General features: G+C 46.2%; 1 protein-coding gene across 1 annotated transcript in view; it reads right to left on the bottom strand.

Annotated features, from left to right (window-relative positions):
- Nucleotides 1–1,431: 1,431 nt before the first annotated feature.
- The window catches only part of RFC1 (replication factor C subunit 1), a 622,078-nt gene continuing 595,678 nt past the window's right edge, over nt 1,432–27,831 (bottom strand). Inside the window, exons 24-25 of the mRNA XM_069202064.1 lie at nt 6,580–6,768; nt 1,432–2,030 (exon numbers count right to left, since the gene is read on the bottom strand). Coding sequence (XP_069058165.1) covers nt 1,938–2,030; nt 6,580–6,768 — 282 coding nt within the window. The 3' untranslated portion in view covers nt 1,432–1,937. The remainder of the gene's footprint in view (nt 2,031–6,579; nt 6,769–27,831) is intronic.

Raw genomic sequence — 27,831 nt, 5'->3', positions numbered from 1 at the left:
AGCCCGGCGGTCATGACCGCCGTGGCGGTCGGAGTGGAGAAGTGGCGGTCGGTCGCGGCGGGGACCGCCGCGGTCAGAATGCCATTTTTAATACCGCCGGTCTGTTCGCGGTCCGACCGCCGTCTCTCCGCCGACCGCCAGGGTCAGAATGAGGGCCTTTATATCACTTTTCAGTGATATTTCTACAAATTCTTATTGCATCTTTGATTGTGTTGAACTACAAATATCCAGATAAATACTCTATATTTTTCTAAGCACTGTGTGGTGTATTTTTGTGGTGCTATATGGTGTTATTGTATGATTTATTGCACAAATACTTTACACATTGCCTTCTAAGTTAAGCCTGACTGCTCGTGCCAAGCTACCAGAGGGTGGGCACAGGATAATTTGGATTGTGTGTGACTTACCCTGACTAGAGTGAGGGTTCTTGCTTGAACAGAGGGTAACCTGACTGCCAACCAAAAACCCCATTTCTAACACTATACAATAACCAAATCTTGCGTTCCCAAAAAATCTATAAAGCCAGCAGTAAAACAAGCATTTGGAAAGTCAAAAGATATGGCTTGAATTAACTAAAAAAACTGCAGCAACGGTAGGTACAGAAAGAGATAGGCTGCAAACTGACATCACAAATACTGTGGTGCAGTATGGCACGCATGTTTGCACACACAAACACATTAAAGAAGACCTTTTGGCCTTACCAATCCTGGTTGTCATAGTGTTTCAGGTCTATAGATTAAAACGCATTTACAAATGCAATATATTTTACCGAGAAGTAGTTTTATGAAACAAGTACAGTATTAGTCCTAGTGAACAATGTGTAGGCAATTCTCAACATTTCTGCTGGAACAACAATAACAAATCAAAGGTATGACAGTTCAAAAGTATCTACTTTTAAATCAGCTTTATAAACGTACTCAGCAACAGATTATTATTCAACATTCGAAATAAGAAATTAACACCCAACATAACTAATTTAACAAACAAAGCAAAAACCAATCTCTCTCACCTAACAGATTAATCTGCCATGCACCTATGCTGCACGCGCGTACAGAGAGCGAGAGCACTTCACTGCAGATCAAAATATACCATTTGCTAGCATCCACTGGGGTAAACCGGTGCCACTCACGCTGCCCTCCTGGCGCAGCTGGTTAACGCTGACAGTCACGTAGGCAGTCAGTCTGGTCGGCGCCCAGAGGCAGACCATGAGGCAGGAACAGGCATGGTGAAGCAAGGGAGGGCTGTCAGCAGCATCAGCGCGCCTTCAAGTAGCTGCAGGACAAGTTGTGAAGACGCTAATATCTATGGCTCGAGCAGCGCCCGTCACCCTAGCATAAGCCATGCCGACGGACAGGAAGCACGCACCAGGAGCCTCCAAAAGGTTATTAAAGTCTTACAGTATGAGGAACAAATTAATACTTTAAATCAAACTGAGTTTCTGTGAAACTAATTTTATTGTAGTTTTTATATAGATACTTTTTAGGTAATGTACAAAAGAAATGCCCAATTTCAGTTTGAGCCTTACTCTATATACTATTTACAAATATGTTACCTTGTAACAGAGAAACTATTAAAATAAGCGCAAGTCCTGTGAAGACTGTGAGCCGGAGGCGGAAGCACTTTACATGATTGCAGGGAGCCGCGTGCACATAACCTCTTCCCCGAAGGTGCACACTTTCGCACAGACTGAAAAAACGAAAACGGATTCATCTGCGCTCCTTAGGAAATAAACTGATGCGTCTAAGACGAATAAACTTCTTAACAAAAAAGGACAGAGAAGAGCAGGCATTGCAGCCTTATAGCACAGCATCACACGTCCAAGCTAGAATTGTCACCGTCACTTCCGCACATAGGATCCCAGGAAACACGTGCCTGTCCTCGTGTGCCTCGAAAGTACTCCCGAGTATCGCACAGTTCTGTTTTCCTGGAATAAGACGTCACTTCGTCTTCTTTCCTTTACCCTTGCCTTTTTTAACTTCTCCGCTTTTTTCTGACTTTGAGGCAGCCTTTGAAGCTTTCATTTTCTTGGCCTGCAAAGAGCAACATTGCATATTAAAAATAACTAGAAATCATATTTCTTCTAATTATCGAATACAGTACTTTAATAATTACCAAAATGACATTTTCGAATGGTGAAAAAGAGCACTCGACTGTCCTGTCACATTAAGGTATCCTAGCTGATGTTTACTTTTTTTCAATTCCAGGTTTTTATTTTAGCAGTATTCAATAATTGCTAATACAACAGGAACATATATGAACATATGCGATAATAATGTCACAGAGGGTGCGTCTCTCTGCCGATACAATAAAAAAAAAAAAAAAAAAACAAACAAACAAACAACGGACTGGCTTTAACTCGCCAGCCCCTCTACACTTCCCTACATACTTACTCTGCTCTACTAACATGGCAGAGATTGCTTTAAAGTGCAATTATAGACCGCTCAAAACACGATGTGTGGATTACCTTTGAAAGAGTCTAAAATGACAGAATTCTGCAAATTACTTTAAATTATTATTCACATGATCTTGCCTCTTACGGGAAGCTATCGATGGCTCCCATAAGCATCACAGATTCCCTTTTGCTGAAGGGGGGAGGGAAGGGTCTGAATCTCCAAGACTTAGCTGAAGTGGCCTTCAGGGAATCTATTATTCTGCTCTTTTGGCTATGTTTCCCCTTGCAGCTATCCAAAAATGCACTTCACCGCGCGTAAATGGTGGTTACCTGCTTCGGACAGACTCCAGCAGCTGCCACACTTACTAGGATGATGCACTTTCAGACTGGCTCATGTGTAATGCCATTCATGAAGCAATTTATACTATAGTCTGCTTTAGCAATGACATATATGTTTTGCTGGCCTGCCTCTGCGTCAGCGTGTCTTTCCGGGTCTGATCACGTTCCTATTGTGCCTTCTATTTGGTTGGGCTCAGAAACGAGAATAAGCTGATTACTTTTACACGCTCTCGCCAACAGATACATTTTACGGTGGATTTAGATGGTAGTAATAACTGTCAATATTTCCAAACTTCAAATTTAGTTATACGGTCACAGAAAGACTCCGTTTCCTCTTGTGGAGCAGTTCAACCAGTTGACGTCATGTCCCTTGTCAACGCTTTAACATTACCTGCCTTGATTACAGATGTGACTGGCTAGCACAATGAGTGGGGATGAAAGGTGAGGGAATACTGGTTAAGCCTCTAAATGCTGTAACGCAGGCCTGTGTTGCTATTTTGGTTGTATTTGGCGTATAGGGATTTTTATCAGTCAAAGTTGCTTAGCTGGCCCACAAGTTCTGTTCTGGGTGTAGCCTGTTTCATGTGTTCACAGTAATGCGCCAAAGCTCTTTTGCTGTTTCAGCAAGTATCCTTAGTCCATAAACATCAGTCTTCACCAAAGTTGAGCATGCCACTCCTTCTGTGGAAGTGTGATGAAAACTGGGCTGTTTTACTAGGATCATGTTAAACAGGTGAATCGGCAAGACATGCATTCTCTTTGTGATATGCTGCACTCTCCATCCCCACTGTAAAAGGACTATTCCAGTTCACTTTACTCTAGTCAGTCTAGGGCTACTCCAGTTGGGTCTATAAAAAAATCAATTTTTATAAACTTAAATAGCTAGGGTTATAGCCTGGCTTGCGGGTATTGTGGTAGCTATTAGTGACATTAATTCACAGATATTTGCTACATCCAATGACACATTTTTCAGTTTACCTAAGGACACGTTCAGAATTTCAGATTTCAAAGAACCAGTAATTAATTAATTTATGAAAAGGTAAGTGCAAGGGCCCAAAGATTTTCTAAGAAGCCTATCACGGGCCAAACATAATGGCTACTTAGACTTGATTGCACCTCATGCCTCTTCAACCATCCTGTCTCTTTACCTCACTTGCAGGTTACTTGTTATCCTTTCAAAATTTCAAAAAGTCACTTTATTTCCATAGCAAAGGCAACATCCAAAGTAATGACACGAGAAAAAAGAATCTGCCAACACGTGTTTCGCCCCCTCTGGCTATATAAGCCGGGGCTTTCTCAAGGCTGAAAGAGAAAAGAAAAATCAAACTCGCTGATAATGTTGATCAAAATACGGCGAAAAATAATTATCGAGATACCTTCAAAAAACCACCGAAAAGTGAGCAAAAAAACAAAATCCTGTGTGAAAGAGTTACCGATGTGAAATTCCAAGGTTGGAAAAGTCTTAAACCCAAACATGGGAAAAAATTAGTAAGCTATTAAAGTGAGATACAGAGTCCTTGAGAATAAGAAAGAAAACAGTTTGGAATCATACAGAACCAAGCTTGCTACAAGTGCTGTGATGTTATTCAGTCTGAGTAGTTAGAAAGAAAAAGAGAAACTGTGAATACAACAAAAATATTAAATCCGAGAGATAAACAAGGTCACTTCGACTAGTATCATGATCACTCTAATTTAAAGAGAAATCTTTTAAGAGAGATTTTTTTATTTATTATTACAGAAAAATGTACAGGAGAGAGATGAAATAGTGATTGAGCATTTGGTGCCCAAGTCCAGAAAAAACTAGAGGTGCCCCAAAGAAGGTAAACCAATACTAGAGAGTGAGAGGTGAAAAAATGATGAAACAAATTGAGCTAACATACCGTAAGAGTTAACAAGCATTTATAATTTTAATATTAAGTCAGTCATATTCTGTAAAGAAACATTAATCAAATGTTGAGGCATTTCAGACTTAAAAGAGAAACGTGAGAAAAAATAAATAATAATAATGATATCAACGATAGTGTAATTGAATAACTAACTAAACAAATTATAAATGCTTGTTAACTTTTTCCCATGTTTGGGTTTAAGACTTTTCCAACCTTGGAATTTCACATCGGTAACTCTTTCACACAGGATTTTGTTTTTTTGCTCACTTTTCGGTGGTTTTTTGAAGGTATCTCGATAATTCTTTTTCGCCGTATTTTGATCAACATTATCAGCGAGTTTGATTTTTCTTTTCTCTTTCAGCCTTGAGAAAGCCCCGGCTTATATAGCCAGAGGGGGCGAAACACGTGTTGGCTGATTCTCTTTTCTCGTGTCATTACTTTGGATGTTGCCTTTGCTATGGAAATAAAGTGACTTTTTGAAATTTTGGAAGTAAAACGTCTGAATAGCACTGCAATAAACTTTGAACTTGATAACCCCAAGATTTCTTAGAGTGGGACTTTACCTTTTTCCTGTATTTCTAGAGGACTTTGGGTCCCTGTCCTCTGGTCAAGTCCCCCACCTTGTGAATAAGGCACTTTACACAGGAGAATAGTGACTTTGGACCCTCTCCAGTATCGGAGCTTTGCTTTACTTGTTATCCTTGCTTGCTCGCATTGTTAATGTTTTTAGGTCTTCTACCTACTTTCTACATGTTATGCCTTTCTTACTGTGGGTCAAGTTCTGGTCCCCAAAAATGAGTGCTGGTGCCACATCACCTGCAACCCTTGCAAAAAACAGCAGATGATGGACGGAGTGCAGAGCAAATCAAACATTCACAGATCTGGGTTTAATCCATCAGTTTTGTTTGCTCGCCACACCATTCCAGTTAGGACCCAGCCATATGCAAATCAGTCTTGACCCTGTTCCCCGTGGGAACAGTCCAGCCCGAACTGCCAGGCCAGGTCCTCCCTGAACCATAAACAAGCATCCTCGGACGGGTTTCAGGGTATCACCCTTCATCAGTCAGGCTAGCTTGAATATGGTGGCATAGCAAGCACGGGACCCATGTTTGGGCATACCCTTCCCACTTGGGGCGGCACATGCAAAAACAAGAGATAGACGGAATGCAGAGAAAATCAAACATTCACTCCCAGTCATAAATCTGGGTTTAATCCATTCGTTTTTTTGCTTGTCATGCCATTCCAGTTTGGAACCAGGCATATGCGAATCAGTCTTGACAATGTTTCCCATGGAAACAGTTCAGCCCAAACTGCCAGGCCAGGTCCTCCCTGAACCAGAAACAAGCATTCTGGGACCGGTTTCAAGGTGTCACCCTTCATCAGCCAGGCTACCTAATTTGTGCAACTTGGCACAAATTAGGAACTAGACAGAACTATGTGGAATTGATCTTGTAGCCTGAGACCTTGCACAGCTATTAGGTTCATGCATTATTAGTTCCTTGATGGAGGTCAGCAGCCTGTTAAATTTAATAACATTATCCACAGACCATTTTAGTTTATGTTTAGCTTGTTGATGCTTGGCTTTTTGTACTGGTATAATTTTACTTACTGGTGCATCTGTGGTCCTACAAACAAAAGTGCCACTGTGGGCATCTCTTGTGTGCTGTCTTTGAATTTGATTTTCTGGACAATACAATGTTTGGCTATATCTGGACACAAGGTGTGGAAGCTCATCATTTGCGTTTCTCCTTTGACTCTACATTTACAAATCATACTACTTGTGTACCATTCTCCCAAAGGAGTCGGAGATCTTTATGGTACCAGGCAGTACAAACATTCAATAATCAACTGAGCTTCACCTAGCCCTGAACCAAGAGTTATTATCCTGGCGAAAACAGTAACATCACCACTGATGTAAAGTGAAGGTAAAATGTGAAAGCTAGTAGCATGATAAAAAAGAACCTTAATCATTGCATCGGTCTCAATATCCTCATCCTTTTCGTCAGGCAGTGAGTCGTCCAAGGTTGGGTCTTCATTCATTTCAGAATCAGGCAGAGATGCTGCCCCCCGTTTCGATGCTTTCACCACCTGAAGTGAATAAGGAGTCATATGGGCTTCTTTGTTATAGCCCCGGGTGAATGCGGCTTTGACCTAAGAGGAGATGAGAAAGCACACATTAGCCTCAAAAGCGCTGAAAACAATGTATCCAAACTATGCAGTTGTTTGACTTATAAAACTGAGCATTGCGTTTTCCCTATATGGTACCATTCACCTACATCTTTTGCAAATCAAGTGTATGTAAAGTGTTTCCTAAAATCTTGTGTTAGTTCAAAGCCTGGGTCAAACAAAATGTGATAGCATTCTAGCAGATATGGTTTGAAAGACAGACATCCAATTGATAATTCCACTACTGTAGTTTGTGCAGAACACAATTTAAAGTATCAAAACTTAAGTGCATCATAAAAATATGGACTGAGATTAAAGGATGTTTGGAGTGCTTAATCGTTGAGAAAAGGCACATTGCTCACTTCAAAAAGCTACACAGTATAAATGGCGCATAAAAGGTTTATATGAAAAGAACTGGCTAAACAAACAAGTTACTCACCTTTGGCAATGCTCTTGCTGGTTGATACTCTAACTGCAGATTTCCCACCTTGGTAGTCAACCCAGGTGCCAGTCAGGATCTAGAAGCCCAAAAAGCAGTATTCTTGCATGCTGGTAAGTGGCCCTGTGCAAATTGAAGATGGTTCTGGGATGTGGTCTCTGGTCTCTATGGGACTATTAGAGAACGCCTGCGCTCGGACCTACGAGTGAGTTACTGTGCCTGTGCTGGCAAGAGCAGCTCTCCAGGAATCTCCTGGCTGAGGACTGAGCTAAAGTATTCATGGCAAAGAAGAAGGAATTGGGGAGACATGCTGTAAGGAAATGCCTCCTTGGCATGGTTACCCCCTGACATTTTGCCTTTGCTGATGCCAAGTTATGATTTGAAAGTGTGCTGAGGCCTGCTAACCAGGCCCCAGCACCAGTTTTCTTTACCTAACATGTACCTTTGTTTCCACAATTGGCACCCCCTGGCACCAAGGGCCCTGATGCCAGGTAAGGTCTCTAAGGGCTGCAGCATGTCTTATGCCACCCTGGGGACCCCTCACTCAGCACATACACACTGCTTGCCAGCTTGTGTGTGCTGGTGGGGAGAAAATGACTAAGTCGACATGGCACTCCCCTCAGAGTGCCATGCCAACCTCACACTGCCTATGGCATAGATAAGTCACCCCTCTAGCAGGCCTTACAGCCCTAAGGCAGGGTGCACTATACCATAGGTGAGGGCATAGGTGCATGAGCACTATGCCCCTACAGTGTCTAAGCAAAACCTTAAACATTGTAAGTGCAGGGTAGCCATAAGAGTATATGGTCTGGGAGTCTGTCATGCATGAACTCCACAGCACCATAATGGCTACACTGAAAACTGGGAAGTTTGGTATCAAACTTCTCAGCACAATAAATGCACACTGATGCCAGTGTACATTTTATTGTGAAATACACCCCAGAGGGCATCTTAGAGATGCCCCCTGAAAACATACCCGACTTCCAGTGTGGGCTGACTAGTTTTGCCAGCCGTGCCACACACCAGACATGTTGCTGGCCACATGGGGAGAGTGCCTTTGTTACTCTGTGGCTAGTAATAAAGCCTGTACTTGGTGGAGGTGCTTCTCACCTCCCCCTGCAGGAACTGTAACACCTGGCGATGAGCCTCAAAGGCTCATCCCCTTTGTTACAGCGCCCCAGGGCACTCCAACTAGTGGAGATGCCCGCCCCCTCCGGCCACGGCCCCACTTTTGGCAGCAAGGCCGGAGGAGATAATGAGAAAAACAAGGAGGAGTCACTGGCCAGTCAGGACAGCCCCTAAGGTGTCCTGAGCTGAGATGACTCTGACTTTTAGAAATCCTCCATCTTGCAGATGGAGGATTCCCCCAATAGGATTAGGGATGTGCTCCCTCCCCTCAGGGAGGAGGCACAAAGAGGGTGTAGCCACCTTCAGGGCTAGTAGCCATTGGCTACTAACCCCCAGACCTAAACACACCCCTAAATTGAGTATTTAGGGGCCCCCAGAACCAAGCAAGATATTTTCCTGCAACCTGAAGACGAAGAAGGACTGCTGACCTGAAAGCCCTGCAGAGAGTACGGAGACACCAACTGCTTTGGACCCAGCTCTACCGGCCTGTCTTCCGACGTCAAGAAAAACTGCAACAGCGACGCGTTCCCCAGGGTCCAGCGACTTCTGAAGCCTCAGAGGACTACCCTGCATCTAAAAGGACCAAGAACTCCCGAGGACAGCGGCTCTGCTCCAAAGAAGAAACAACTTTGCAACAAAGAAACCAACTTTAAAGGACTGCACGTTTCCCGCCGGAAGCGTGAGACTTTCCACTCTGCACCCGACGCCCCCGGCTCGACCTGCAGGGAAACAACACTACAGGGAGGACTCCCCAGCGACTGCGACCCTGTGAGTAACCAGAGATGACCCCCCTGAGCCTCCCCAGCGACGCCTGCAGAGGGAATCCAGAGGCTCCCCCTGACCGCGACTGCCTGCTTCTAAGAACCCGATGCCTGGTAAAGACACTGCACCCGCAGCCCCCAGGACCTGAAGGATCCGACCTCCAGTGCAGAAGCGACCCCCAGGTGGCCCTCTCCCTTGCCCAGGTGGTGGCTACCCCGAGGAGCCCCCCCCCCCCCCCTTGCCTGCCTGCTTCGCTGAAAAGACCCTTGGGTCTCCCATTGAACTCCATTGCAAACCTGACGCCTGTTTGCACTCTGCACCCGGCCACCCCCGTGCCGCTGAGGGTGTACTTTTTGTGCTGACTTGTGTCCCCCCTGGTGCCCTACAAAACCCCCCTGGTCTGCCCTCCGAAGATGCGGGTACCTACCTGCTGGCAGACTGGAACCGGGGCACCCCCTTCTCCATTGAAGTGTATGTGTTTTGGGCACCACTTTGACCTCTGCCCCTGACCGGCCCTGAGCTGCTGGTGTGGTAACTTTGGGGTTGCCCTGAACCCCCCACGGTGGGCTACCTTGGACCCAACTTTGAACCCTGTAGGTGGTTTACTTACCTGCACAACTAACAAACACTTACCTCCCCAGGAACTGTTGAAATTTGCACTGTCTAGTTCTAAAATAGCTTATTGCCATTTTTGCCAAAACCGTACATGCTATTTTGCTGATTCTAATTTTCTATGATACCTGAGTGAAGTACCTTTCATTTAAAGTATTGATTGTAAATCTTGAAATGGTGGTTCTTAAAATAAACTAAGAAAATATATTTTTCTATATAAAAACCGATTGGTCTGGAATTGTCTTTGAGTGTGTGTTCCTCATTTATTGCCTGTGTGTGTACAACAAATGCTTAACATTACCCTCTGTTAAGCCTACTGCTCGACCACACTACCACAAAATAGAGCATTAGAATTATCTCTTTTTGCCACTATCTTACCTCTAAGGGGCACCCTTGGACTCTGTGCATGCTATTTCTTACTTTGAAATAGTACATACAGAGCCAACTTCCTACACATGCTTAAATCTTTTAGTATTGAACTAAATGCCACAGAGTTTGAACCGGCAGCAGTAGTGACCAAAGATGGCTAAGGCATCTGCCTTGGTGGATTTCACGGCCGTCGACCTGATTTTGCAGCCTAACTTATCAAGACGTCTCCCATGTCTATCAGGAGGACAGTTACAGGATTTTTGACTGCCTCTGAGCCTGTGCTGTAATAATGGAATCCAGCTTACATATGCAGTTATACATGCCAGTGCAGACTTCAGTGCTCTGTTTTTCTTTTCAAGGCCCAGTATCACTGTACCATGGCTGGTGTGTGCGTGGGTTTGAGCCCTTCTTTCCAGGTATAATCTATGACAGGGTTGAACTTAGTTGTCTTTCTGGGCTGTTCCTCAAAATCCTACAAGAAGCAGTGCTTCTCCACTGAACATCAAGATGCTCATTATACTCCCTTGTGACCACGGAGCCCAGTGGCTCGAAGACTCTCAAATGCTAAACTTGGTGATTGTGCACAAAGGAGACTCCGAGTGTAAGTGACTTCCTAAGTTGTCTGAGCGCTGCACGCCATACGTGATAGGTGAATAGTAAAACAGGATTTTATGCTCCTCCATTATGCTTGGAGTCACCACCTGAATACTCTGACAATGTCTAGCAGACAGAATTTTTTTGAATCCTCATGCAGACAAGAGGTGACCATCTGTATAAAAACAAGGTCCTGATATTTGTGTCATATGTAATAGCAGCACATATGGCAAATGGAAAACCCTCATGCCATGTACACAGGGTACAGTTCTGAAATCTTGAACTTCGGCCTCAATTCATTCCAGAGAAGACCTTTGATCATTAAGACTATTTCCTTTACAAGTAGTCTAGGGATAGCCATTGCCAACATATTAAAGACATAATTAAACTATGGAGCAATGTTCATTTTAATCACCTGCATCCTTTAACAGAGACATCGATACGGAAGTAGTCACCGCTGGAAATGTTCTGAGCAACAATGGTTTGATGTTACCCTAAGCCGCATTTCTCAAAACCTGATTAACTAACATCCAATAACTTCAAGACATGCAGTTGCCTAAAGTAACAGGCAAACGCCTCAGGAATATTAAGATGGTATGTTAGTAATGTACCATCCTCTTTCCTAAGAGCTGACATGGCAGAACCTGGGGCTAGATGTACTCAATGATTTAGCCGTCCAAAAACCTGTGAAATCTCTAAATTACAAAATGATTCTAATGCATTTTTCACATCCCTGACTGAATATGCCTTGCTGTGGATTAATCGGAGGCACTATGAGCGTTTTGTGAAGGCTCGCCATCACCTGGCACTGCATCATCAGAGAGAATTTAGGGCCAGATGTACTAATATACTAGTCGCAAATTGTGCACAAAAAGTTTAACAACCACCATTTGTTTTTGTGAAGAAGCCTATGTACTTATAGGTCAGTTCCTAAAGCAAGGAATAGGAGGTCATATAATGACCTGCCCCATATCTATTCATTAGACAGGTTGCAATTTGGAAACCAGTGAAACTGGCTGCAATAAAGACATTGGAAGGTCAAATTTATTTGTTGCTCATTCTTGGCGGGCATGAAAATGACCAATGTTGTTCCGTGGAGATTTTAGTTGCAGAGGACTCTTGCTGATGTCTTTAGGTAGAATGAAGCTCTGCCATTCTTCCTCCTCTTGGTGATCACCTTCCTTCTACCGTCCTTTTTCCATACCTCACCATCCTCTTCATTTACGGATGAATACCGACTGCTATGGGGGAAGAGGAGAATCGTGGTCTCCCATGTCCCTATGCGTTGCGCTACAGAACATGGTGATGGGGTCAGTGATGATAGACATGGCAGAGATTCTGAAGAAAAAACTTGTGGTTGAGGTTGTGGTGTAGGTGGCAGAGACAGTATCAGTAGATACGACAGCGGTGGTGGTATGAAGGAAGAAACAAGTGGAGGGTAGAAATTCTGCAAAAGAGGAGTCCCCCACCCCTCCCACAGACACAAAGGGCTATCAGCCCTCCCCATTTTATGTAAATGAGATCTATTATAGTAGACCCTGTATAGGATGTTGAATTGAATCAGTATCAGTCTGGCCTGAATGGCCATCTACCTGGGGTGCATCAACAACGCCTCCCAATCAATATTTTCTAGGGGTCCTACATCGGACTCCTATCTTTCCCCGGGTTTTCCTAAGTTGTCTGGGATATTATTCAGAATGGTCTGGTATAGCTGTGATACCATCCAGTGGGTAATCTCGCACCCCAGGACCCAGCTCTTCAGTGGATTGGCGTCTTGAAGCTCCTTGCTTAGCATGCTCTCCGCCTCTAGGGCATGAGAGATTTGCATATATCGGACCATCTGATTGGGGGCTAAGGTGTATGCTTGTTGGAGTGTCTTGAACGTCTTGAGCCACCCCTCAACAGGACACCCACGGTGTCCATACCAATTTTCTCACAGCTGTGAAATCTGGTGAGTTTGCCCACTTCTGCCAAGGAGGTGCCTTTCCACAAGGGGAATGGGTACAGTGAGGCTGCCCTTCCACCTCAGGTCCCTGATAGTCCCATCCCAGTTCCTCATGGTCGTCCGGGTTGGTTCCAGTAGGATGTGCCTGTCTTGCTCCCTGTATGTGGAGTGGATGTGTGTCTTCACTACCATTACCGCTCTCTCTACCTGGTATGTAAGCTCATCTTGTGGACTATGTCCCCATTCGTTAATAATGTGTAACTGAGTGGCCCTATGACACACTCGCATTTCTGGCAGTGTGCTAGGCCTCCATCATAAACTGACCTGTACAGTGTTCGCAGGGCCACTCTAGGAGCGCCTCCATCCTAGAGCACTGTGTGGAGCGCTGTATACAACTTAGCAAAGTAGTGTTCAAGGACGAGATACAAGTAGATCTGCAATACACAGAGCAGTTTGGGCAGTGTGATCATTTTTTTACAGGGTGGCTAAATTCGTGTTTGTGGACGTTTTCGGCACCTTTCCATATCAGCTTGGAAGTCCCTTATTACTAAGTTGAGGTCAAGGAAGCGCTCCACATTCATAATGACCTCTATGCCCAAGTATTGAATGCCATTCTTGTTCAGCCTGAAGTCGACTGCAATGTCCTAAGGCCATCCCAGTCTGGTAGAGAACTGACTTATCCTAGTTTATGTAAGTGTGAGTAAGTACCAATATCACTGCCAGGATTGTCCGTTCTGGGTCCAACATGTACACCAATGCACCATCTGCATATGGGTACAGTTTTTCCACGGTGTCCTTTATCTGGGGGAATCCCACTACGTCCACTCTGCAACGCACCAAGCAGGCCGGCGGTTCCAAGCATAGTGCAAACAGCAGAGGCGACAGCAGGCACCTCTGCATAGTAGCTAGATAAATTCTTTATTCGGTTAAAACACATAACCATGAAAGATTGTGGTCCAAAAGCAAGCATGGTTCACCCGACCTCCATGGGCGGGATTGTGGCCCAGCCCCTCTCATCTTGACAATACAACTTAAAAATGGCCCATATGTACACAGGCACGAAGCTCCTACAAACATAAGAAGAAAAAACATTGCAGGCTTTACTTGCTTAAAATGGGCCACCCTTATACAGGAACCAAAAACGTTCGCCTGCGGATAGTACATAAAGTGCAGAACATTACTACATGGGTGATGGTCAGGAGCTGAAGTATTATCACACACACAGGTCTAAGGTACCATCAGCAGCCCAGCCTTGAGGAAAGATGATTCGTTGGAGGAATGAGTTCATCCTAAACCTGGTTAAAAGCTGTTGGTGGTAAATATTAGTAACCCAGGTCAAATATGGCTCAATTGAGTTGACTGATTTTGTCAGATAATATGCCCAGACAGCTAGTTTCCACATTTCAAGACACTCCCTAACAGCAGAAAGGGGCTGAAGGAAATTATGTTTGACCCATGACAAGTCAACCTTAACAATCTTGTCTGAATGGGTGAATAAGCTGGGGCAGCCCAAGACTGCTAATTCCGACTTAACATAGTTCAACTAGGAAACGGCTTTAGAGTTATCCAGAGAGAGGCAGACCCAGACTATAAGCCGATTAAGTTCAGTCTCCCTCTTGCACCATAGCGAAAGCCAACATCAATCAATCAATCAGTTTTTGTAGAGCGTGGCTACTCACCCGTGAAGGTCTCAAAGCGCTGGGGGGAGGGGCCTCATTCGAAGAGCCACGTCTTGAAGTTCTTCCTGAAGATGGTGAGCGACGGGCTTTCTCTGATGTGTGGGCGAGGTTTTTCCAGCTCTTAGCTGCAATGTAGGTGGAGGATCATCCTCCGGCGGTGGTTTTGCGGATGTGAGGGATGGTGGCCAGGGCTATCTGGGCAGAGCAGAGGGATCTGGCGGGGATGTGGATGGAGACGAAGTGGTTCAGGTAGGCTGGTCCAGCGTTGTGTATGGCCTTGTACGTGTGGGTGAGTAGCTTGACGGTGATTCGCTTCTCGACCAGTAGCCAGTGGAGAGTCCTCAGGTGTTGGAAGATGTGTTCTCGGTTTGGGAGGTCCAGAATGAGTCTGGTGGCTGCGTTCTGGAAGAGTTGTAGTTTTTTGATGTTTCTAGTTGAGGTGCCGGCATAGAGGGCATTGCCGTAGTTGAGCTTGCTTGTGACTAAGGTGTGGGTGACTGTCCTGCGACAGTCTGCTGGGATCCATCCGAAGATCTTTCAAAGTTTGTGGAGATTTTGAGAGCAGGAGGAGGCGACTGAGTAAGAGCCTTAGTTAGATTATGTCTGTGATATATCAAAGAACAAGTTCCTCATTCCCTGCAAATGTAGGGGTGCTTTGAGGTAACCCCAACACCCTCCTAACAAACTTGTTTTTCTCTAACTGAATAGAGCTACAGTCCCAGCACCCGCAAATGTCACTGCCTTAACAGGTTTAAAAGACAAGCTCAGCTGGTTAGATGTTAATCAAGGCTTTTATAGGTTTCTTGCCCACCCTTAAGCTAAAACCCAGGACAGAGCCACACAGCCTGGCTAGTGTAAGCCTTTTCGAACAGATAGAAGGACCCCAGGAAGATTGCTGATCAAAAAGAATACCCAAATAGGTAAAAGTTCGAACTTGAGAGATCTTGGCAGTAAGGCAGAAATGACTTTTGGTTTTAGCTGGCTTTCCTCTGCAACCATCACAAAAGATTTCATAGTGTTCACAGAGAGATCCAGGCCCTCCATGAACACTACATAAGAGTCAAGCAGTAATTGAAGTCCTAGTGCAATCATTGACATAAGGACATCATTGTCTGCATATAAGAGAACAGGCAAGGCCCATGTGTTTGAAACTGGCCCTTGTTGCTGTTACCCCCCCACATTTTGCCTTATACTGATTCTGACTTGACAGAGTGTGCTGGGATCCTGCTAACCAAGCCCCAGCGTTATTTCCCTAAAAATGTACCATTGTCTCCACAATTGGCACACCGATAAGTTGTTTGTAAAAAGGTACCAGTGGTACCAAGGGCCCTGTGACCAGGGAGGGTCCCCAAGGGCTGCAGCATGTGTTATGCCACATTAAAGGACCCCTCACCAAACACATGCACACTGCTTTTGCATATTGTGTGTGTTGGTGGGGAAACAAACGCAAAGTCGACATGGCATCCCTCTCCAGGTGCCATGCCCACAAAACACTGCCTGTGGCATAGGTAAGTCACCCCTCCAGCAGGCCTTACAACCCAAAGGCAGGGCACACCATAGGTGAGGGCATAGCTGCATGATCAATATGCCCCTACAGTGTCAAAGTCCATTCTTAGACAGTGTAAGCGCAGTGTGGCCATATTAAGTATATGGTCTGGTGGTTGTCATTTCGAACTCGACTGCTCCATAATGGCTTGACCGAATACTGGGAGGTCCGGGCACAATAAACTCACACTCAGCCAGTGTTGGATTTATTCTAAAAAGCACACAGAGGGCATCTTAGAGATGCCCCCTGTATTTTACCCAATCATCTAGTGTAGGACTGACTGGTCTGTACCAGCCTGCCACTAGCAGACAAATGACCCCATGGGGTGAGGGTGTTGTGCCCTCTAAGGCCAGAATCAAAGCCTGCTCTGGGTGGAGGGGCTCCACACCTCCCCCTGCAGGAACTTTAACACCTGGCGATGAGCTTCAAAGGCTCAGGCCTCATGTTACAATGCCCCAGGGCACTCCAGCTAGTGGAGATGCACGCCTCCTGGACAAAGCCCCACTTTTGGCGTCAAGTCCGACAGGAAAACAGGGAGGAGTGAGCACCCCAGCTAGGAACACCCCTAAGGTGTTCAGAGCGGAGGTGACCCCCTCCATGCAGAATCCTTCATCTTAGTTTGGAGGACAGGGACAAATAGGATTAGGTGTGTGTCTTCCTCCCCCAAAGAGAGTGGACACAGGAATAGTGTAGCCACCCTCAGGAACAGTAGCCATTGGCTACTGCCCTCTGACCTCTCTAACACCCCTAAATCTTGTATTTAAGGGCTTCCCTGAACCCAGCTCACCAGATTCCTGGTGAACTGACAAAAAGAAGGACTACTAAGCTGAATTCCCAGCAGAGAAGAAGGAAGATAACAACTAAAGATCTTTCAAAGTTTGTGGAGATTTTGAGAGTAGGAGGAGGCGACTGAGTAAGAGCCTTAGTTAGATTATGTCTGTGATATATCAAAGACCAAGTTCCTAATTCCCTGCAAATGTAGGGGTGCTTTGAGGTAACCCCAACACCCTCCTAACAAACTTGTTTTTCTCTAACTGAAAAGAGCTACAGTCCCGGTACCCCCAAATGTCACTGCCTTAACAGGTTTAAAAGACACGCTCAGCTGGTTAGATGTTAATCAAGGTTTTTATAGGTTTCTTGCCCACCCTTAAGCTAAAACCCAGGACAGAGCCACACAGCCTGGCTAGTGTAATCCTTTTCTTGGCCCCAGCCCTCCTGGCCTGTTTCCTGCTTCAAAGAACTTGCACAAGACTAGCGACTCATCCAGCTGGACCAGCGACCTCTGCCAAACTCCAGAGGACTGCCGTGCACCCAAAAGGACTAAGAACTCCTGTGGACAGTGGCAATGTCCAAGAAAATTCAACAACTAAGGACTTTAGCCTCACCCCAAATGTGTGAGTCCTGACCACTCGCCACCCGACACCCACGGCCCGTGTCCAGGTGGTCCAACCAGCTAGAGAGGATCCCTAGGCGATTCTGAGCAAGTGCCCACCCTGGGTTGACCGATCCACCCCTCCACGACGATGCCTGCAGAGGGAATCCTGAGGACCCCCTGACCGTGAAGCTCCAGACGAAGATATCTGAAGCCTAACGACACACTCCACCCACAGTTCCAGGGCCTTGGAGAACCTGACATCCGGTGCCGCAACATTCAGCAGGCAGCCCTACTCCTTGTCCAGCCTGTGGTTTGCCTGAGACGGCCCCCTGGACCTCGCCTGCAGCCTCAGAGACGCCCAGGGTCCCCTCATAGAGAATCATTGGAGACCCGACATCTTGTTTGCTCCCTACTCCTGGCCGCCCCAGCGCCGCTGAGGGTGTATGTTTGGGGCTTACTTGTGGGCCCCCCCAGTGCTCCTCTAAACACCCCAGGTCAGCCCTCCGAAGACGCAGGTACTTACCTGCCTGCAGATCTGAAACAGAGTGCTCCCCAGTCTCCACTGGAGCCCATGTTAATTTTGCCTACACTGTGACCTCTGCACCTGGCCAGCCCCTTGTTGCTGGTGGTGGGTGTTTGGGGTTAACCTGAACCCCAACCTGTGGACTTCCTAACCCCCGGAGATTGGAGCTGTTGTACTTACCTGCACATCGATCTATCTTTTCTCTCTCCCTTCCCCCCGGAACTGTTTCTGAAAATAGCAGAGTCAACTTTTAAAACAGATAACTGCCAATATTTTAAAAACTGTATAACTTATCGATTCATGTGTGAAATACGAAACTATTAAAGTACTTACTTGCAACTTGAATCTTGTGGTTCTAAAAATAAATTAAGAAAATATATTTTTGCTATATAAAAACCATTGGTCTGGAGTTAAGTCATTGAGTGTGTGCTTCTTCTATTCTAAGTGTGTACACAACAAATGCTTTGCACTACCCTCTTATAAGCCTAACTGCTCGACCACACTACCACAAAAGAGAGAATTTGTATTATCTACTTTAGCCTCTGCTAAGCCTCTGGGGAACCCCTGGACTCTGTGCACACTATATCTCACTTTTCTATAATACATACAGAGCCAGATTTCTACATTGGTGGATCAGCAGTGGGGTCTATGACTTTGCGTTTGCTAGACTACTCAGCCAATACCTGATGACACAACTAAATTCCAAAATTGCCTTTAGAAAACTGATTTTTGAATTTGGCAAAGTTTTCTAAATTTCAAAAAATTTAAAGTCCTGCTAGGGCATTGGTTAAGTCCCTTTAGCATTTCTTTTAGATTCAAAAGTTAGATTTAAAAGTTATTCTAAGTTACTAGTCCCTAAAAGTAATCCCCAAACTTAGTAAACAAAATGAGTAGCTCAGGGAACATGGAGGTGGAACTCAACCTCACCTCTTACCTTCATCTTGGGATGAGAGAGTTAAGGAATCTTTTCAACCTCAGAAAATTAAAACAGGTGCCCACCCTACCAAGGTCAAGCTCCAGGAGCTCTTTGCAGATTATACAAGGGGCCACCCTGCTGAGGAGGAAGATCGCCCCTCAGATGGGGAAGACGTTAGGGATCAGGAGGATGAACTTCCTTCTCCTAACCTAACTAGGGAGGGCAGGATCCCAAGGTCCCAGCCTCCAAGGACAGTACTCGTAGGATCTGGGAGTCCCACAGGGGAGTCCAGTTCCTCTAGAAACATTGAGGGCAGCCTCATGAAAAAGACCTCCTTCTAGCAAGGATGGCCAAAAGATTAGCTTTAGAGCAGCAACTCCTGGCTATAGAAAGGGAGAGAGCAGAAATGGGCTTAACACCCACTTACTGTAGCAGCAACATAAGAACTAGAGACAGAGAGTATTCTGACACCCTTTAAAATCCCAAAAGGGATTGTCCCCAAATATGAGGACGGGGATCACATCACCAAGTGGTTCACAGCCTTTGAGGGGGCCTGTGGAAACAGAAGATTAAAAAAGTCTCATTGGGAAGCTCTTCTTTGGGAACTGTTTACTGGTAACTGTAGGGTTATACGCTCCTCACACTCACTGGTGCAGATGCTGAATCCTATGACCACATGACAGCTACCCTCATTGAGGGCTTTGGATTCACCACTGAGGAGTATACTATTGGGTTCAGGGGGGCTCACAAAACCTCAAGCCAGTCCTGGGTTGATTTTATAGACTACTCAGTGAAAACACTGAATGGTTGGGGAACTGGAAATAAAGTGCATGACTATGATGGGCTTTATAACTTGGTAATGAAAGAACACATTTTAAATAACTGCTTCAATGAAAAGTGAAAACACTGAATGGTTGGGGAACTGGAAATAAAGTGCATGACTATGATGGGCTTTATAACTTGGTAATGAAAGAACACATTTTAAATAACTGCTTCAATGAAAAGTGAAAACACTGAATGGTTGGGGAACTGGAAATAAAGTGCATGACTATGATGGGCTTTATAACTTGGTAATGAAAGAACACATTTTAAATAACTGCTTCAATGAAAATTTGTATCACTATCTGGTAGAACTAGGTCCAATTTCTCTCCAAGAATTGGGAAAGAAGACAGACCACTGGTTCAAGACTAGGGTGACCAAGACTTCCACTGGTAGTGACCAAAAGAAGGGGGTTACAAAGCCACCCCAGGAGAAGGTGGGTGGCACTCCCATAAATAAATAAAAATATTCCTCAGTAGGCCCCAAAAGATCTGTCCAGGTGGGTGGGCCCCAAGACACATCCCAAAACAAAGGTGGGTACCAGCGTTAAAACTGGAATGCCACTAAGGCATTGTGCCACAACTGTAGACAGACAGGGCACCACACCAAGGTCACGTCTTGTACTAAAAGCAAACCAATTAGCAAATCCCCAGGGGTAGCTAGTGAAGCCATGGAGGATGACTCCTCAGATGAGAAGGTCCTCATAGCCTTTAACTGGAAAATGGGCCCCACAGGTGAGTTACAGATTCCAGAGGGAAGGAGACACTTCCACCACATATTGGTGAATGGAATCCTAGCCACTGCCCTCAGACACACCACACTTGTGCCAGTCACACAATTGTGCATGACAGGCTGGTAGAACATTCCAAGTGAGATTGCCAGGGTAAGGGTTAGCCCAGAGGAGGTCACTAACAGGCCTGTAACTTTAGTGCCCCTAGAAGTGGATGGGACTTTTAGCTGGAAAAGGGTGATAGCCAGTACAGGCCTTCCCCCCTTGATTGTTTCCTTGGAAATGACTAACCCGAGGTTGGTCAGAGCCCAAAAGAGGAGCTGGTCCAGTCAAGCCCTCTCCCAAGGAGTCTGGAGGTACTGCCCACTGCCCCTGCAGTGTCTAAAGGAAGGCCCCAGAAGAGAAAGAAGAAAAAACAGGGAAGGTGGACAGCCTTTAGCCAAGGTTTCAGTAAGCCAAGGAGATTCTGTTCCAGTAGGGGAGAACCCTAAAGTTGGCACTGATAAACTCCTGGCTGATCCACAAGAAGTCCTGACCAGTCAAGCAACTGTTAAACATGAGTGGGTGACTCCTCAGCTAACAGAAGAGAGAGTGGAAGGGGGTATTTTACTAAAAGATGTGGCAACCCCCCTCCCCATTCTACCACATCAGACGGGCACCCTGAACCCAAAGAAGCCTGTATCTTAGCCCCTTCCACTGTTGGTGAAGAGCTAAAGGCGTAGTTCTTGGCACAGACAGCTGTCAGTGGCCTCTGCTGGGTGCTAGCCCTTATGGCTGCACTGTCCTTGGCAAGGTGGTCTGACTGCATCCCAATTAGCAAGATAGGACCCCTGACCCTGTTGGTCGTGGTAGGGTTACTCCAGATGTGGGTAACTATTTTGGGTAAGCTGGGGGTGGCCCTGGCTAAGATAGGATTGGCAGAGGTAGATGGCTCTAGCCCCAAGATAAAAAGAATGGATGAAGACACTAAAAGAACACAGACAAGAAGCAATTCAGATTGGGCCCTAGCACTGTTGAGGTAGGTCAGTTCCCCCAGAGGGAATGACCTAGACAAGAGGATGTAACGCAGAGTAGGCCCTGCAACAAACCAGCCTGTTTCCCTACTCTTCCTCGTCTAACAGACTAGGAATACTCTCCCAGGTTTGGCTGAGTCTCCTGGGCTGGGGGATAGGGCTTGTGTAGGAAACTGGCCCTTGTTGCAGTTACCCCCCCTACTTTTGACCTGATATGGATGCTAACTTGACAGAGTGCGCTGGGACCCTGCTAACCAGGCCCCAGCACTAGTGTTCTTTCCCTAAAAATGTACCATTGTCTACACAATTGGCACACCACTGGTACACAGATAAGTCCCTTGTAAAAGGTAACAGTGGTACCAAGAGCCCTGTGACCAGGGAGGGTCCCTAAGTGCTGCAGCATGTGTTATGCCATCCTAGGGGGACCCCCTCACCAAAGACATGCACACTGCCATTGCAGATTGTGTGTGTTGGTGGGGAGAAAAAGGCAAAGTCGACATGGCATCCCTCTCAGGGTGCCATGCCCACAAATCACTGCCTGTGGCATAGGTAAGTCACCCATCTAGCAGGCCTTACAGCCCTAAGACAGAGTGCACTATATCAAAAGGTGAGGGCATAGCTGCATGAGCATTTTACCCTTACAGAGTCTAAGTCCATTCTTAGACAGTGTAAATGCAGTGTGGCCATATTAAGTACATGGTCTGGGACTTGACCAAATACTGGGAAGTTTGGTATCAAACTTCCCAGCACAATAAACCTACACTGATGCCAGTGTTGGATTTATTCTAAAAAGCACCCCGAGGGCTTCTCAGAGATGCCCCCTGTATTTTACCCAATCCTCTAGTGTAGGATTGACTGGTCTGTACCAGCCTGCCACTTGCAAACAAGTCTCTGACCCCATGGGGTGACGGCCTTGTGCCCTATGAGACCAGAAACAAGCCTGCTCTGGGTGGATGCCCAAGGTCACTCCAGCTAGTGGAGAAGACCTCCACCCATTCCCCCCCCCCCCACCCGTTCACACCCCCCCCCCCTCAAAACACCCCTCTTTTGGCGGCAAGTCCGGATGGAAAATTAGGGAAAACAGGGAGGAGTAATCACTCCAACTAGGACCACTCCTAAGGTGTCCAGAGCTGAGGTGACCCCCCGCCTCCCTGCAGAATCCTCCATTTTGGTTTGGAGGACAAGGACCAATAGGATTAGGTTTGTGCCCCCCTCCCCAAAGGGAGTAGACGCAGGAAGGGTATAGCCACCATCAGGGACAGCAGTCATAGGCTACTGCCCTCTGACCCCAGTGACGCCCCTAAATCTTGTATTTTAGGGCTTCCCTGAACCCAGCTCACCAGATTCCTGGTGACCTGACAAAAAGGACTGCTAAGTTGAACCCCCAGCAGAGAAGAAGGAAGGCAACAACTGACTTGGCCCCAAGCCCTACCGGCCTGTCTCCTGCTTCAAAGAACCTGCAGAAGAACAGCGACGCATCCAGCGAGACCAGCAACCTCTGCCAAGCTCTAGAGGATAGCCCTGCACCCAAAAGAACAAAGAACCCCCGTTGACAGTTGCCCTGGGCAAGAAGAAACAACAACTAAGGACTCCAGTATCACTCCAAATGCGTGAGTCCTGACCACTCTGCACCAGGTGCCCACGCCCCGTGTCCAGGTGCCCCAACCATCTAGAGAGGATCCCCAGGCAATTCACAGCAAGTGCCCACCCTGGGTTGAGCTCTCCACCCCTCCACGACGACGCCTGCAGAGGGAATCCCGAGGACCTACCTGACCGCAAAGCTCCAGATGAAGATATCTGATGTCTAAATACACACTGCACCCGCAGCCCCCAGGCCTTGGAGAACACGACCCACGGTGGAACAACTTTCAGCAGGCGGCCCTCCTCCCCGTCCAGCCTGTGGTTTGCCTGAGACAACCCCCTGGACCTCGCCTGCAGCTTCTGAGTGACCCCAGGGTCCCTCGCATAGAATCATTGGAGACCCAACATCTTGTTTTCACCCTGCACCCGGCCGCCCCAGCGCCACTGAGGGTGTATGTTTGGTGCCCTCCGAAGACGCAGGTACTTACCTGCCTGGAGATCTGAAACAGGGTACCCCCAGTCTCCATAGGAGACTTTGACATCTGCAGCCGGCCAGCCCCATGTTGCTGGTGGTGGGTGTTTGGGCTTAACATGAACCCCAACCTGTTGACTTCCTAACCCCCAGAGACTGGAACTGTAAGTGTTGTAATTACCTGCAAATTGATCTAACTTTTCTTCCCCTCAGGAACTGTTTCTGAAAATTGCACTGTCAACGTTTAAAACAGATAATTGCCAATATTTCAAAAAACGTATAACATCGATTTCAAACAAAGTGTTATTGGTACGAGTGAAATACGAAACCATTGAAGTACTTACCTGCAACTTGAATCTTGTGGTTCTAAAAATAAATTAAGAGAATGTATTTTTGCTATATAAAAACACTGGTCTGGAGTTAAGTCACTAAGTGTGTGCCTCTTCTATTGTCTGTGTGTGTACAACAAATGCTTTGCACTACCCTCTGATAAGCCTAACTGCTTGACCACACTACCACAAAAGAGAGCATTAGTATTATCTACTTTAGCCTCTGTTAAGCCAATGGGGAACCCCTGGACTCTGTGACACTATATCTCATTTTGATACAGTATATACAGAGCCTGCTTCCTACACCACGTACCTGCCTGGGGAGATCTCCTTGCACTCTCACCAGAGCAGCCTCTAACCCATTACTATAAATGGTACATAAAAAAATAGGCAAAAATGCACCCATCTGACTGCTCTGATAATACAAAAGCATTTAGTACAGGCACCATCCTCCTTAAATCTGACTGAGGCAGACATTTCCATACTGAGGTCTGCTAAAACAAATTGGATCTCGTTCTAGCTCTAAGCACAACAAGGCTCACAACTTTGAGCGAATCACCCGATCGAAGGCAGAGATCCATAGAACCCCCAAAAAGAGGACCCCTTTTAGCCACAGTAATTTCTGAATCACAAGGTTTAGACACTGATCAACAGTGCCTAAACATGGCCTGAAACTGTACTAGGAGTCTATGATAATATTCAACTCCACAGCCCAACCCGACAATCTCTTAAGGACTACCTGCCCCAGGACCCTGACAGCGGTATCAATAAGTGATATGAGCCTGTAACTTTTCGGATCGCCAGATCACCCTTCTTGAAAACTGGTAAAAGGATGGATTGGAGTCAGGAACGGAGGGAGCATTACACTGCAGCATTTAAGGTATTAGTCAGCAGGGGTGCCCAAATAGCTATGTCACTCTTGAAAAGGTCAGCTGAAACAATGTCAGGTCTGGGGGCCTTATTGCGAGTTAAACATCTAATGGCACAGGTAACTTCTGAGATAGAAAAGGTTAAGGCCAGAGGCACTCCTCACCTGTGGACCCATATGAGGGACATAAACCTCATTTATGCTGCTATTTGGGGTGCCAGAGTCAGACCTAACCTAAAAAGAATAGATCTGAGAAAAATGCTCATACCATTCAGGAATCACAGTAGCAAGATTTGACTTGGCATCCTCAGCAAGAAGGGGGTGAATGAAAGTTCTCCAAAAGGTTACACAATCCTTTGATTCACTGGCAGAGACTAACTGGTCCCAGGCATCATCCTTAAGGGGTTTTTCTCTCCTTCAACACTTTCTTGTAGTGGGATCTTAGTTCCTGAATCCCCCCTATTTCTCAGAGAATATTTAAGGGCTGATTTTAGACCATGAAGAGCTTTAGAACATGCTTTATTAAACTGCTGGGGAATATTCTGGATCTGTAAACCTCAGCAAGGAACACATAAGGAAAAGTCTCACCCCTGCACAAAGAGCGCAAAAAGCAGTGAAAACCTTCTTGCCAGAGATGTTAGGGTTAAGACAGCATTCTAACTCAGGGCCCAGCTGGCTAAACAAAGACCCACAGAATTGTTCCGGAATTATTTTGGACCACTTCAAACGTCTACCCTGATTCGAGGGAGTCAGATGTTGCAGTGCAGACTACCCAGTGAAGGAGCGCTGGCACTGGTATTTTAACACTAACAACAAGGAATTGTCATCACTCCAACCTGTCCATTTAATCTGATACCCACCAAACAGCTAAAGAGTGACAGGGAAATCAAGAAGTGATCCCCCCCCAGCGCTCTACAAAAACCCCCTGGTCTGCACCCTGAGGACCTGCTAGCAGACTGAAACCAGAGCACCCCTATTCTCCATAGGTGCCTATGTGTTTTGGGCCCGCCTTTGACATCTGCACCTGACCGGCACTCTGTTGCTGGTGCAGTGACTTTGGGGTTGCCTTGAACCCCCAACGGTGGGCTGCCTATGCCCAGGAGACTGAACTTGTAGGTGCTTTACTTATCTAAGAAACTAACTATTACTTACCTCCCCCAGGAACTGTTGATTTTTGCAGCGCCCACTTTTAAAATAGCTATTTGCCATTTTAACCAAAACTGTGTGTACTACTGTTTTAAATCAAAGTTCTATACTTACCTGTGTAAAGTACCTTGCATTTTATGTATTTACCTCAAATTTGAATCTTGCAGTTCTAAAAATAAATTAAGAAAATATATTTTTCTATATAAAAACCTACTGGTCTGGAGTAAGTCTGCGTGTGTGTTCCTCATTTATTGCCTGTGTGTGTTCAACAAATGCTTAACACTACCCTCTGATAAGCCTACTGCTCAACCACACAACCACAAAATAGAGCATTAGTATTATCTAATTTTGCCACTATCAACCTCTAAGGGGAACCCTTGGACTCTGTGCACACTATCTCTCACTTTGAGATAGTATATACAGAGCCAACTTCCTACAACACTCAGCACGAAATGGATTGTTTCTGTACTGCCTGACCCTTCTTTGCACCAACGTATCCACAAAGAGGTGGTCGCCCACCCGGAACTCTTTTGTGCGGTCAAGGTAGAACGATAACGCTCTTTTTGGGTCCAGCCAATGGAGATGCTCCTTTTCCTTAGAGGGATGCGGTGGCGCAAAGAAGGTGGGCAGGGTGATATTTTGACCCAAATGGAAAGGAGACATCACCTTAGGGAGGAAAGAGGCATGGGTTCTGAGGACTACTCTATCAGAATATATCGTGAGATACAGCGGTTTCGATGATAAAGCCTGCAGCTCACTCTCCTGGCAGATGTAATTGCCACCAAAAAAGCTGTTTTGATAGTGAGCAGCTGAGAGGACAGTTATGTAAAGGCTCAAAAGGAGCACAGATTAGAAAAGTAAGTACAAGATTAAGATCCTACTGGGGCATGACAAAAGGCACAGGTGGAAACATATGCACGAGCCCTTTTAAGAATATCTGTACAACGGGAGACTTGAACAAAGATGGCTGGTCGGGCAAGCGTAAAGAAGTCGATAAGGAAGCAAGATAGCCCTTTATGAGTCCCTAAGGAGGAACCCTGTTGGGCAAGTGATAGAATAAACAAAAGGACATTAGATAGAGAAGAAGAAAGAGGATCAATAGACCTCTCTCTACAATGTGAAACAAAACATTTCCACCGGCAGGCGTAAATCGACTTAGTAGAGGGACGCCTGGCTGCCAGAATGACATCACAGACTCCGGGAGGGAGGTCATAAACCATTGACTGCCGCCGCTCAACCTCCACGCATGAAGCCGCAAAGTTGACAGGTTCAGATGGAAAAACTTCCCCTGCTACTGCGACAGAAGGTCCTCCCGAAGAGGCAACCTGACTGGAGGACTGATGCTCATTTTGAGAAGCTCTGGATACCAGACTCTCCGTACCCAATCCAGAGCCACTAGGATTACTTGGGCCCAGTCATTCTTGATTTTCTTGAGAACTCTGGGCAGAAGTGGTATGGGCGGAAAGGCATACAGGAGGCCTGAACTCCACTTGAGACGAAAAGCGTTGCCTAGCGATAGCCCCCTTGGAAACTCCAATGCACAATACTGCTGGCATTGAACGTTCTCTACGGAGGCAAACAGATCTAACCAAGACTCTCCCCACTGCTGAAAGAGTCCTTGCCCCACCTACGGATGGAGATGCCATTCATGACCTGCTAAGCATTGTCAGCTGAGTTTGTCCTCCCTGGCGTTCAGAGAACCTGCCAGATGTTGAACCACCAGGGATTTGTCCTGCTGTTCCAGCCATGTCCAGAGACGCAGAGCCTCTTGACAAAGAGTCCACGACCCCACACCGCCCTGCTTGCTGCAGTACCACACTGCGGTAGTGTTGTCCGTGAACACCTGCACTACCTTCCCTTTCACAACAGGAACAAATCCTCTTAATGCTAGCCGGATCGCCCGGAGCGCCAGCAAGTTTATATGGAGCCTGGATTCCGCCAGAGACCAGCAACATCTGATCTCCACCTCTCCCAGATGGCCGCCCCGTCCCAGAAGTGATGCATCTGTCTCTACTGTGAGATCTGGTTGGGGAAGGGAGAGGAGTCTGCCTATGACCCAAACACAGTTCACTAACCACCACTGCAGATCCTTTGCTCCTTTGCAGTTCCTTCTGAGATCTGATCCACGTCGGTAAGATTTCCCAAATGCTGTGCCCATTGGAACTCCAAGTCCCACTGCAGAGCCCTCTTATGCCATCTGG

Source organism: Pleurodeles waltl, chromosome 1_2 (assembly GCF_031143425.1).
Source record: "Pleurodeles waltl isolate 20211129_DDA chromosome 1_2, aPleWal1.hap1.20221129, whole genome shotgun sequence".
NCBI classification, from domain to species: domain Eukaryota; kingdom Metazoa; phylum Chordata; class Amphibia; order Caudata; family Salamandridae; genus Pleurodeles; species Pleurodeles waltl.
The sequence above is the reverse complement of the archived record's forward strand: the minus strand, read 5'-3'. Positions and strand labels throughout refer to the sequence as shown.